The sequence below is a fragment of the Lagopus muta genome, chromosome 8 (genome assembly GCF_023343835.1).
Source record: "Lagopus muta isolate bLagMut1 chromosome 8, bLagMut1 primary, whole genome shotgun sequence".
NCBI lineage: Eukaryota > Metazoa > Chordata > Aves > Galliformes > Phasianidae > Lagopus > Lagopus muta.
In genome coordinates this window covers 25570860-25584373 of record NC_064440.1, presented here as the reverse complement: position 1 = coordinate 25584373, position 13514 = coordinate 25570860, and the positions used below count along the sequence as shown (strand labels likewise).

At 41.1% G+C, this 13514-nt stretch overlaps 1 protein-coding gene across 1 annotated transcript; it reads left to right on the top strand.

Annotated features, from left to right (window-relative positions):
• The first annotated feature begins 4192 nt into the window (after nt 1-4192).
• Nucleotides 4193-13456, top strand: LOC125696904 (caspase-8-like). Its single transcript, XM_048953228.1, has 8 exons — nt 4193-4781; nt 5544-5649; nt 6735-6873; nt 6964-7020; nt 7217-7284; nt 7768-7903; nt 9072-9573; nt 9872-13456. Exons 1-8 carry the CDS (start codon nt 4477-4479, stop codon nt 10005-10007), a joined length of 1449 nt encoding a protein of 482 aa, XP_048809185.1. The 5' UTR covers nt 4193-4476; the 3' UTR covers nt 10008-13456.
• The last annotated feature ends 58 nt before the right edge of the window (nt 13457-13514 follow it).

Below are 13514 nucleotides of genomic sequence, written 5' to 3'. Positions count from 1 at the left end.
TGTGGCAGATGTTAACAGGTGTTACAGGTTATGATGCATTTCTATAGCTGATGTTTGGTTAACTGTTGAGGAAACATCACAATTTACATTTCTATAGCATTTTCATAAGTGAGACCTTGCTATAAATGTAGAAGTTAATTTTTTTTTCTTTTAAACTTTCTGGAAATATGGTTTAAATGAAATCAGCATGTAGCTTCCTCCGGGAGAAGCTTGCTGGCAGGCAGCAGCTGCTCCAGTAGAATTTAGAGAAAATATTATTGGTATTAGTGAAGTGGTGAATCTACAGCACTTCTGTTTCTTTCGGTGTCTCTGTGTCAGAGTTCTGTCCTCTCAGATTAGGTTCTTTTATTCCACATGAGGAGAATTTAATGTCTAATATCAAATTTACTTGTTTGGTGTTACTTGGGTTTTTTATATAGTAATAATAAACATATTATCATATAATAGGAGGCATGACTTTTGGAGAAGCTGTTGTTACTTACAAGTAATTTCAGGAAGAAATCATACTTTGAGTTGATATGTGACTCAATGAAGGAGAAAATGCACTTTCATTTTTTGTGGTTCTGAGCACAATAAATATGCGCAGCCCCATGGCAGAGTGGCTGCAATGTTTCCAACCATATTTGTTGCCCTCTACCAGAGCTGAGAGGTATGAAGGAAACTTGAAGACTGTACAATTTCCTGACTGTTTCTTCTCTGTAGCTCTCGGGGAAACAACTCGGGGAAAGGGGGAGGGGCGATTGCCTCTCTGTTCAGAAGGCTATAGTTAGTCAGCCTGCCTTCCCTTTTCTTCAACTCATGTCTGGGAGGCAGAACTTTGCACTGAAGCAATGCTGGCACTTGAGTCTGTTATGCTTTCAGCCAATGGAAGCACTACCAGTGGTTAGTGAATCACAAGATTGGCAGGAAGGCAAGGCTGAGTTAGGTCCTGCAGAGATAAGCTAGAAAGCAAGCAGTCAAAGTGAGGCTGTTTGGGAAAGAAAATGCTGAGAAGACCGAGGGAGGGCCATTATCTGCTTAGGTGGAAACAGTGTTCGTTCAGAGCCATGAATGTCTGCTCTTTGATTTGAATCTTCTTATTTCTTCAGTTGAACATCAGTTTAAAGTCAGTGTCCCAGAGAGTTGTTGATGCCAGTCTTCCCTGGGAAATTTATCATTCAGTCTTTAGGACAACTGGTAATCTGCTGCTGCCAGGGTGGGTTTTTGGCACGTATTAGGAGCCTGCCTGCTCACTGCTGCTTTCTCTCAGCACAGGCTGCTGTTTAAGTATCCACTAACTTGGTAAGGGTTCACTCTTTTCAAAGTTTTTAGAGCACTGAAAAGTTTGACTATAGGAGATTTTTTATTTAATTACTTATATTTAATTGTTGGCTATGTCTGCCATCTACATCTCACACAGGAAATCCTGGAAACTCATGAAAAGTGGAAACAAACTCCACATCCTTTAGAAGAACCAGTTGTGCAGCAGGGAGTTCGGAGCTAGAATGTTCTCAGGAAATTTTTAATGTTAAGTCCTTGATGGCCATCCTTTTTATTTTGACCCCTAACTTACATGGGCACATCTTTTCTGGAATTATTCAGATCTATCTTTTTCTGATAAAGAGATGCAAACTTACAGAGAACTTGTTTAGTTTACAGTGGTTTCTGTGCAGTGTACTAAAAGATAGTTGAGATCTTTGGGAATTCCCAAGTACTCATTTGTTTTTCCTTTCTGAAGCTGTGCCTTTGCTTACTGCTGTATTTGTTCTATGTTTGACATCCGCGGGAATTCCCCAGTCACATGATGTGACTGACTTCTGCAGTTCTCAACTGTAACACATTCCTAGCTAGACGCAAAGTTATTCTGCACGTATCTTTGGAGCTTCGCCTGGCTATTTTATATATCAAATGCTCCTGTAGCCACTTTGTGTTTAAGCTGTTTTGTCCAGACATGTCAGTGCAAAAAAACAGATCCATAGTTCCTGCAGTCTATTCAGTAGGAGTTTGTTATAACAGGACTTGAGGGGATGTTAACTCATACGCTGTTTAAAAAGGGGAAAAAAATAAGTCTCACTGCACTCAGATTACTTCCACCTTTGACCCAATCTATATGCAGGCAGTAATCAAACATCTTGCTTAGGGCTTTGAACATTAGTGACTTGTATGATAATAATGTAAATATTTCTGGTTAATTGCTGTATTAAAGGGTAAGTATCCAATATGGCAGATTCTTCTGAATACCAATAATATGAATAATGCAGCTCTGAACTATGGAATACCTCCATAGAGATTTCTGTGTTTCCCAAGAAAGCACTTGGTGTAACTGAGTGTGCAAATCTCACCCAATAGGTGTCCCTGTGGGGGTGGGAAGAGAGGCTCAGCCCATTGACTGGTTCCAGAAGTCAGCATGTCCTCCCAACTTGCCTGCGATAGTATCTTTCCCAAAAATTCCTCCTCCCTTTTTTATACTATTTTCTTACTTTCATGTGGAGCTTGAATGACTAATATTACTTATCATTGTTGCAATTGGTGCAACTGAAAAACTAACTCAGTTTGACTGCTATGCACTTATCTGTTCCATTTATCTGTTCCATAGTACCATAATTGACTGCTATGCAGTTATCTGTTCTATAGTACCACCAAGTTCCCATCCCTGGGCTTAGGGAACTGTCACGGAATACACTCTGTGCATATTTACTGCGTTCCATCCTGGAGGTGTCTACAATACTTTTTTTCTTTTGGGAGGGGAATATCCCAATAAGCGACTGCCAGTGATTATTCCACATAATTGATCCTCTGCCTACAGATGCTCAAGACTCACAATATTTAGGAGGAACTGAGAGGACATGTGCAGCCTTGTTATGAGGATTAGAGCTCAAGGGGCTCTGGGGCTTTCACTATTTATGGGGTAAGATGATTAGCACAGTCACAGTACGTGATGAAACTGTTATCGGCCCTGAACACAGCCTTGGGTGTAACAGCCAGGCCAAAGGATGAGGTTGGGGCGGGGAGAGCATGCTCACAGATTACTGTTTCCTTTTTTTTTTTTTTTTTTCAAAGGGAGTACTGGTAGGAAGAGGTTGTTTTAAAATCAGTGCTGAGCGCAGCTCTCTGTGCTGTTAATGTTCAGTTTCAGAACCATGAAACTCTAACCAGTAAAAACACCTCCCTCCTTCCTCCTGTTGCTGTAAAATACCATCTCTTTGTTAGAATTTATAACAGAGGTTATGCACCATTCCAAGTTCTCACCCCATCGTGTTGCTTCCTGTGGGCTTGCTCCTGCTGCTGAAAGCTTCCAGCAAATCCCGAGGGCTGGGAAGGAAGTTGGTTCAGTGGCTTGTGCCTGTTATTGGGGAACGGGGTTGAATACCTCGACTGAGTGTGCTGTGCTTCCTGTCAGCAGCCTGGGGGCGGCTTGCGAGGAGGAAATGTGTTCCGAGACTTTTTTCACTTGTATTAAAATAGCGATGAATTGTTAGTGCCCTTAGACTGTGGAGGTGTGACTGCAGCAGGCAGAGGGAGAGCTCCTGACCTGCTCAAATAAGTTCAGTTTTCTCAAGACTCCTTTTTGTGCTGGAAATATCCTCAGGATGCATGTGAAGATAGTGGTGTGATTTGAGCTCAAACTCTTATTGGAGAACTCTGAAGTCCTCTAATTTACTTTGCTTAACCACTGAAGTGCCACTCTGGCAATTGATTTTCATGTGTCTGTTTGTGTGTTTCTTCTGAAATACTTCAGCACAGAGGCAAAGCTATTCCTTCTGCTTCCCCCACGTTTCCACTTACTGGTTTTGCTCAGTGGGTGTATGAATTTTATGAAGCAAAAAGGGAAGAATTCAAAAAAGCAGGGAGCAGTGTTAATGTAAAACGGCACAGAATGCTGTGTTTTGCGTGTGTTACAAAACCACTCACACGTGTAAAATTCACTTCTTCCTGTCAGTAGTATGCGTGTTTGAAGTGATATGAGAAATCTGTCCGCTGGAAAAAGAGCACTGATGTGCTATTGGACATAAAGAAAAAACAGTAAAAAGAGAAGTATTGGTATTTCATGGTAAGAGAAGAAAAGGAAATATGAAGCACAGTGCCGCTCAGGCTGAAGGAAGGAGCTCAGCATTTGGACAGCAGTGACGCCTGTGGAGATAGGCGTATGGGAGGTGGGCGCTGGTGAGCGCTGATCGGCCCCTGCGCTCTCCTCCCGATCGTGCCAAGCGCATAGCAGGGATTTTCGACTTCTCCGGCCTCTTTCTATTTTTTAAAAATAGCGCTCCGTAACTGTGAACGGAGACAGCCTCAGCTCTGTCAGAAAGCTCCCCGTCTGGCAGACAAGCAGTCTCTGAGTTGAACTGTGGGCTTTCAAGTAAGAAATCCAGACGGAACTACAGCTCCCAGGAGCCTGGGCGCTGCCCCGCCCGCCGGGAGGCGGACGGAAGCGCAGAAGCGCGGGTGCACGAGGAAGTGGTGCCCATCCCGGCCCAGGGCTGGAGCTGCTGCGGGGAGATGGAGTTCTCCCAGCTGCTCTTCGTGATCAGCGAGGCGCTGGACAGGACTGAGCTGGCATCTCTGAAGTTTCTCAGCCTGGAGCACGTCACTGTAAGGAAGCGGGAAGATATTGAGGAGCCCAAGGCCTTCTTCCAAGCATTACAAGAGAAAGGGATGATCGAAGTGGGGGACCTGTTCTTCTTGAAGGAGCTGCTCTACCGCATCAATCGGATGGACCTTCTGGCTTCCCACCTGGGCTCCAGCCGAGAGGAGATGGAGAGGGAGCTCCAGGTCCCAGGCAGGGCACGGGTGTCTCCATTCAGGTGAGCGGCTGGCAGTGTGGGTTCACCAGGGTCCTGGAGGCGAAAGTCTGGCAGAGCCTGACCCCGGAGTTGTTCTCTGGGGATCAGTTATCCTTCTTGGGTGGGTAGGTGCAAGATTTTTACTGATGAGTTAACACCAAGGTAAGGTTTGGCAGAACATAAGCATCTCCGTCTTTCCTAGGAAAAGCAGGTATAAGCAGTAGAGAAAATTTCTGTCCAGTAAAGAAGATCAAGCTTTCTTCTCTGAAAGAGTCGTGAGGCACTGTAATGGACTGTCCAGGGAGGTGGTTGAGTCACTGTGCCTGGAGGTGTTCAAGAAACATGTGGATGTAGTACTAAGTGACGTGGTTTAGTGGGAAAATGCTGGCAGTAGGTGGACAGTTGGTCTACATGATCTTAGAGCTTCTTTCCAACCTTGGTGATTCCACGATTCGGAGATAATTTGCAGACTACAAAGGCCTCCCTGCCTTTGTTATGGGCAACAGTCAGTGACTGGGTGTGACTGCCTTTACCTTCATGTCCCAGTGCAGAAACTTTCTGTGCAATTCTGATTTGGGGAAAAAACATATTTTTTGGTTGCAGCTGAAAATGGTTTGACTTCTGTCTGTTCTGGGACTAATGTTCTCAGATTAAAAAGAAAAAAAAGCTGCCCTGGGAAGGCAGCTGGAGGTGCAGAGGGGATGGTTCAATGGTACAGCATTAAACTGTGCTAAGGTGAATGCTAGAAAACACAATGAAACTGTCTTCTCCTGTTCCTTCTAGATATCTGCTCTTTCAGCTGTCAGAAAACATCACCAAAGATGACATGAAGTGTTTCAAGTTTCTTTTGGGAAAAGAATTACCAAAATGCAAGCTAAGTCCTGAAACTGTAAGAATTATTTTGTTTTGCTTTTCTTTTGTTTTCTTTCTTTTAAATAACTGCTATAATACATAGCAATATTTAGGTTGCTCTGAGGGATTTGAGAGTCACTTTTCCGTAAGGAAAAGGGAAGACTGGGAATGGTGCATAGAGGACTTGTTGTGTGCCAGTGTGACATGTACTGCTCCAGCCCAGAAAGCACAGTTCAGCCCTGGGCCAGGCATGATGCCTGCACACCCAAGCTCTGTGTAGGGTTGACTGGTTTTACTCAGTAGAGGGCTGAGCACTTTCATTCATCTTTTCCAGCTGGTTTTCTTTTGGTTGCTAAGTAAGTCATTAGCGAATGAAGAATCACCCACTAGGGCTATTCCTGTAATGTTCTGGTTCTATTTATTTCCAAACCTAGAAGAAAACCTCAAACAGATCCAGGCAGAGAGCTAAGGCCCAAGAGCTTGGAGTTAACTTACATCGTTGCAAGAGATACAGCTGTTCTTTACACTGTGTCATCCTGCCCTTTAGACTGCTAGGTACTTTGTTCTGCCTAATGAAATCTCTTTTAAAATCTTTCCTCTTTTCTTAGAGGATCAACTGTGCCTGTTCAGTGGTGGCTGTTCTAGTAAATCCATGGGTGACCGCTTTGCTCTGCCACTCTCTTTGGCAACAGCTTCTGTCCCTTGGGTTCTCTCTTCAGAGAACTCTTTATACTATATTTGCATGTTTATACCCATTTTTGCTCCAATGATGTTTAGTTTCAGTCAAGTGCACAAAGTTGCTGCTGTGAGTCAGATAAATGTCATTAAAAATGACATTATTTGTTCCTATGTGATCACCATTAGTTCTCAGCATCTTTGAGCAGTGGGAGGGAAATAAGCTTGTTTTGGGAAGATATTTTTAGTCATTGTACTTCTAGCTTTTGTCAACCTACATTTAACTGAATCAGCTTGAGGTATCAACTGAGACATTGAGACTGATAGTGGGTCACTTATGTTGTCAGTACATTAAAGCCAGCTTGGGTGCCCTAAACATGCTGCAGCTTCCTTCTCAGTAGCAGCATGGATCTGCCCTAAGAGCAAACTACTTTTCTGATTGCTCAGACAATGCTCGACGTTTTCATTGAGATGGAGAAGAAGGGGATTTTGAGAGAAGACAACTTAACTGTCCTGAAGACTATTTGTGGAAAAGTGGACAAGAGCCTGTTGAAGAAAATTGAAGAGTATGGATTAAACTCATTTGGTAAAACAAAACAAGGCCTCTTTCCCATACTTTTTATTTTTGAAGTGATATGTAAGGTGTCTTAAAGGACTAATAATGAATGCTTTACAGGTGAAGGAGAGATGCTTGTAACAGAGGGGCAAAGCAGCAGCAGAGGAGCCCCTGAAGGTAACTGAAACTTCTTCCAAAATGAATGTTTAGATCTTTGGCTTTTTTCCAGCTTTTGACCTCTACCTGCATCTTGCCTTTAAACATGCACCTATCTGAGAAGTGATCAAGTATCCTGTTGCTTACTAACTGATTGCAGCACTTTAAACTCCCTTTTAATTGTTTACTTATACATATGTTCTGTGTGTGTATTCAGACAGTGCCATATGGCTGGCATCATCTGTGGCACCTGATTCTCTTGGCAACTGTGATCAGCCTTCACAGGTAAGTCAGTTTGTGTCTTAGAAATGTCACAATTTTGTCTCAGAAGAGACCATTCCTTTATGAAGTACACATGAACTATAATAAGCACAGCTGCTAAAGGCACTGTCTAGAAAAACAAAGATGTACTACTCTTTAATGTTGTTTATTTTGAAACTATGTACCAGGCAGAAGCAGCAGAAGCATTAAGCTTAAGAAATGTTTTTAAGAGTAGAAGATACCCCTAATTTTAATACCGGGAGACAGGCAGCAGGTAGATAAATAGGCACAGAGAAGTGGATGAATGTTAACACCCCTTGTGGGCGGAGTGTAACGATGGAGGCTGCAAGAGATGGGTTCTGTCTTGCTGTGAGGCAGCACATGGCCAAGTCCTGGTAGCAGAGCTGTATGGGAAGAGCTGCCCAGATGGAAAGCTAGCTGGCTTTTTACCCTCTGTGCCAATACAAGGGCTGAGAAGCAGTCACAAGAAATCTTTCTTTCTAACAGCTTGAAGTTTATAAAATGACCAGCCGACCCCGTGGAGTTTGCCTGATCCTGAATAATCACAATTTTGCAAAAGCCAGGGAAGCAGTGCCAGAACTCAGAAAGATGAAAAATCGGAATGGGACAGACGTGGATGCAGGTACAGTGAACATTACAAATGAGTTTACATATGTTCAGGGAAAGTGGACCGTACATAAAAACAGGAACCATTTTGTGTTCTGGACTAGGAGTCTAAAGTTCAATCTTCCACGTCAAGGCTATGTTTCTTGTAGTGGTAGACTTACATACTACTAAAATACACAGAATCAAAAGCAGATTTGCTGGAGAACCAGAATTTTACTTTACTTCTAACTTAAGAATGGATGGGGATATGTAATTCAGGCACTATTATATTGCTATTCAAGGGAATCATTTCAGTAGGCTGTCCTGCAGAGCAGCAGTGCTGCTCGTTGGAGGTCCTAGGGTCTATGAAATGGGTATATTTGCACTACATTGACCAGGAGAGAAAAATCCATTAGCAGAGTGCAGGTTATATTCTTGAGATGCAGATACTACCCAAATATATTGACAGAAATATTTTATATATATTTTATCAAAGGATGTATTATCAAAGGAAAACTTAGAGGTAAATGTATGTCAGTATTTTTATTTTGTAATATTTTAATCAATATGCTAACTTTGTTTTTATTGAATGCATGATCAAGTTGTCCTAGGGGAGGCTTAGATAGATGTTAGGAAGAATTTCATAAGGGTGAGGATGGTCAAACACCAGAATGGGCTATCAGGGAGGTGGTAGAGTATCTACCCCTGGAGGTATTTAAGAGCTGTGTGGGTACGGCCCTAAGGTGCAGGATTTAGTGATGGGATGTGGTAGGTCTGGTTGATAATTGGATTCTATGATCTTGAAGGTCTTTTCCAACCTAGATGATTCTAAGAGAAATCACTCCCATCTATGTAGAATTAGACAAACAGCTGATGTCCTTCACTCTTGGGGAAAGGAGTCGCACTGTTTGACATGTGTTGCAAGACACAGAGACTAGCTGTAAAGTTGTGTGAGAGCGAGCAGCTAGGTTGTAGACAATACTAAACAGCAAGATCACAAGGAATTCTTTTATTGAGAGAGAAGGGAATGTAAAACAAATATGATTAGTGATCAGACTACTACATTATTTTCACATAAAAACTGTAAATACCTGGATAACAGGATGGCAGGATTTAAAAAAAAAAAAAAAAAAAAAAAGAAAAAGAAAAAGGTTTATTTGTAATTTTAGAAAACTGCTTTAATTACTCCTTGGTTTACTTTCCAGATGCTCTGAGAAAAGTCTTTAGCAACCTTCATTTTACAGTAGCAGAATACAAAGACTGCACTGCAGAGGAAATTCGTAAGATAGTGAACAACTATCGGTGCATGGACCACAACAACAAAGACTGTTTTGTTTGCTGTATTCTCTCTCATGGAAAAAAAGGCATCATATATGGTGTTGATGGGCAGGAAGTACCTATCCAGGAACTGACCACTTCTTTCACTGGGCAAAATTGCCAATCACTTGCTGGAAAACCAAAAGTCTTCTTCGTTCAGGCTTGCCAAGGTGATGCTTATCAGAAAGGTGTAACAATTGAAACAGATTCCGGGCAGCAAGATCATTCTTTAGAAACGGATGCAAGATTTCAGCTGGACTGCATCCCCTCAGAGGCAGACTTCCTCTTGGGCATGGCTACCCTGCAAGATTACGTCTCCTACAGAAGCCCAAGCCAGGGGACCTGGTACATACAGTCACTGTGCCAACACTTGGAGAACAGCTGTCCTCGGTAACTATACTTCATAAGATACTTTTTAGCAACACCTTTTATCTTCCTTTTGGAGGACACAAGTTTGATTTGAATGCAGAGGTGGATAATGTGCACTGGGAGTGATCACTCAAAGTGAAAAGAGCAATGTAGAATAGCAACACTGATTGTTTGAAGCAGTTCACCCAACTGCTTTAAAGATGGCTTAAAGGAAGAGCCATTAGCAGTGGCACAGGTCAAGATGATATATAAGAACACAGTAACTTTTCTGATGTTACATACAAATACTCTAATACAAAACTGCTTGTATTTTTTGCAGAGGAGAAGATATTCTCACCATACTGACAGCAGTGAATCAAGAGGTGAGCAGCAAGATTGACAAGCAGAATGCAGGAAAGCAAATGCCACAGCCCAGTTTCACACTGAGGAAAAAACTTATATTTCCTGTAAACTAAATGGGAGCAGAGGCAGAGAGCACTGCAGTAACCTGAAAACCACTCATCTCAGCTGTGAATTCAGTAAAACATCAGTCTGCTCCTAGCAGAATATATATATATATATATGAATGTTTTTATTGGTAACAGATAAGGAATAAAAGCTTTATGAATGTAAGAGTTAATTTAGGTGATGCTTTTTATACTTGAAAGCTGGTCTCCAGTTTGCAACCTTACAATAGATTGAAGGCCCTTCCAGATGTACCTACCATACGTTGCTGTTGTTTTGTTAAGGTACTTTTCAAATACAAATTCATATAGAGCCTTGTGTACTTTATGTTTAACTTTTCATAAAATAAAAGACGTGGGACTGCAAATTTTATAGAATGCATCATCTCATCAGTATTTTCTTACACACCCCTCTGCTTTAAATCATTCAGACTTAGTCTCAGTCTTTCTCAAAAACAAGTCAAGAACTTGTCCTCCAGCATCCTGAGCTGTGACCTGCATTTCACAGTATCCTTTACCTACAGTACTCTTAACATTCCAATCAATTGCATAGGTGCAGCATTACGCTTATGTTCACTCACCTTGCTGACTTTAAGTCTCTGTTGTAGGCATAGCAAAAAAAGATTTTACTAGATAAGTGAACAGCTCTTTAAAGACACATTAACTCCTCTGATTACTATGTGCACAGTAACAATATTAATGTAGGTGACTATGTAGCTGATTTTAGATAAGTCTTCAGTTGAACCATTTTTGGAATGTAAGTAATTCCCTAGATTCCTCTGCTGAATATTTCTTCACTCTTTGCTACCAGTGTGACCTTTTTTACTTTGGATTTTCATCCAAGATTCTCTCTCCATGCATACTGTTCAGTACTTTACCTTTTACATCACACCTGTACTCTTCAGCAACGTTCTGTTCTGTACATACACCCTGGGCTCCTGCTATTCTAACTGTCCTGCTTGTCACACTGCAGATCAGCCAGCTTGGGACCAGTTACAGCCAAATGACAAGTTGCACAGTTCTCTTTCCTTTGGGTAGAGGCTGGAATGTCTTTTAAGCTTGTATTGCTGACAAAATTTAAGTGAGCCCAGAGATTTGAAATCAGAAGAATCTGACAGCATGCTTGTATAGGCAACTCGTAAGAATTAAAGGAAAAAAACTACAGCAACTACAATTACCTATTCTGAGGGAAATAATTTCCCCAGGAGAACATGATATAAAAAATCTGGGGGAATTTTCCAGCAAGATAAATGCATCTCATAAGCAAGGTCTTACTAGGAATCTCCTCACATAATCAGTTTGGCAACTCTTTTTCAAATAGGAATTAAATGTGTGCCCTTTCAAACTCTTTTATAATTGGTTTCCTCTTATAAAGCAACTATCTCACTGATTCACAAGGAATCCCAGCAGCTCTGCAGACTAATTACACTCATGCATATGAAGAAAAAAGGAAATTCCCTCTACCTCTAATGCTCTTGGTCTTGTAACAGATATGTAAAGCAACAACAACCACCAGTAAGGTTTTGAAGGGTCTGTGTGTGCTGCTGAGGCACATGTATTGCAGTTACCTGTACAAGCACCCCTGCCAGTGGGACAGTGCACCAATAAGTTACAAGTGGACAGCCATAGAGGCCACAGCACACACAGTGAGGTAAACATTTGCACATTTTAGACTAACTCTCGTTGATGTCAGTTGTTTGCTCTCACTAATTCTGCAGTGCTTACCTTAGGGTAACATTTTCATCACAGAGATAAACTGCAGTGAGCTGGTGGTTTTCTTCAACTGATGTAATTTTCTTCTTGATGCTTCTCTCCGCAGCAGATATTTTGCTTTCTTTGCAAAGAAAAGAAGAAAAAATTGTTTTCTTTTTTTGTTTTTTTTTCTTTGTAAATCTTTGTAAATCTTTTTCATTGTAAATTTTTTTCTTTGTATATCAACATCACAACTAGTAAATACAAACAACAGTAAATTGTTAAGGTGACTCGTGACAAACAAACAAGTACTACCAATTGCCAAGAACAGCTTTCTTCACTCCCTCCTTGCTTCCCTTGTTTTTTTTGTTTGGTTGTTTTGTTTTAATTGAGAAGATTGTTAGAACCATCACCCAGGACTAGTTTGTAATAGCCTAAATTTCACAGAGAGTTAGGCCATTCTTTTATCCTCATGTGTATTCGCAGTAGTATTACTCTAGTAGTGCAGCTCTACATAGATCACCATTTCTTACACAGATGTACAGTTTTGTAGCTGCATAGATATGGTGAATATTAGGCAACAATCTAAGTTGCATACATGTTGGTGAAGCAAACTTGGGGAACTTCTTTTACAATGCAGATGCAGGCATTCTATCTTTTGGCTTGACCCTGCCTAACCACCTGTAGTTACAACAGTTGCAGAGACTTGTAGGAGAAGAATCTCTCCTCAGGACGTCCAACTCAATCTTCTGCATATGAAATGCTGAGCTGAAAAGTCAGCTTCAGTCAGACGAGGGTTCCAGTCCTTTGCCACCCTCTCATGTCAGAAAAGATAGCAAGCTAAATAAATACAAGATACTTACCGTAGGATAATGGTGGTTCCTAATTTCTTGCGGTGTTCTGCTATCAGTTATTAAATTAGACAAATTTTAGTAAAAACCTATTAATTGCAATAAATGCTGTTCCCAGTCTGTACCATGGAAATAATCAAGGAAAACAATCTGAGCCTTTCTGCCACAAAAGCAGGTGCAAGGACATGTGCTGGAGGTATGCACAGCTGCAGGCAAAAATTGGGCACCTCTGTGCATATGGAATTTCATGAGACATGCACAGAGGGAGTACTCTTCAAGGATAAGTAGCTTGGTTTCAGTCTCTGCTCCCACTTTATCACAAACACAGAGGAAGGCTAATAAAAACACAGTTACTGAGATAGGAAATCACACACTTCCCTGTAAAAAGCTCAAGCAATCTTCCCTTGGAGGTCTGAAGAAAAAACAAGGGAAGAATATATATGTCCAAATAGGAGCACATAAAATAAATGCAAACAAAGCCACTGACCTAGATAGATACTTAATTGTAGCAGAGTAGTCTAGTCTCTTTTCTGCTTCTTGCTTACTTGTCACAATATTGCTAGAAGAATGCAGCATTAGCTGCTGTAGTACCAGAAAGCATAAGCACATTGATTTCAACTGAGGCTCACATTCAAATATTCTGCTTAGAAGCTAAAGAGCATTTTGTGATTTTATGTGAAGTTTTATCACTCCTAAGTAAAATGTTTTTCAAAAAGCAGCATACTAAGGGGTGTTTTCTAGATTTAACCAACACATCTAAACTGCAGTCAAAGTCTGACCACAACTTGTATTGCACATCCATATTTCCTTTAATTGCTTAAGTATGAACACAACTGCAAACAGACTAGCACAGCCTGATCAAGTTTTGGAATCAATTTCTAAGATAGCTTACGCAGATACCAATTCACTAAGTCTGTACACCAATCACTAAATTCTAGCCAACTGTCAAAAAGCTCTAATTTCAATTTCACTAAAT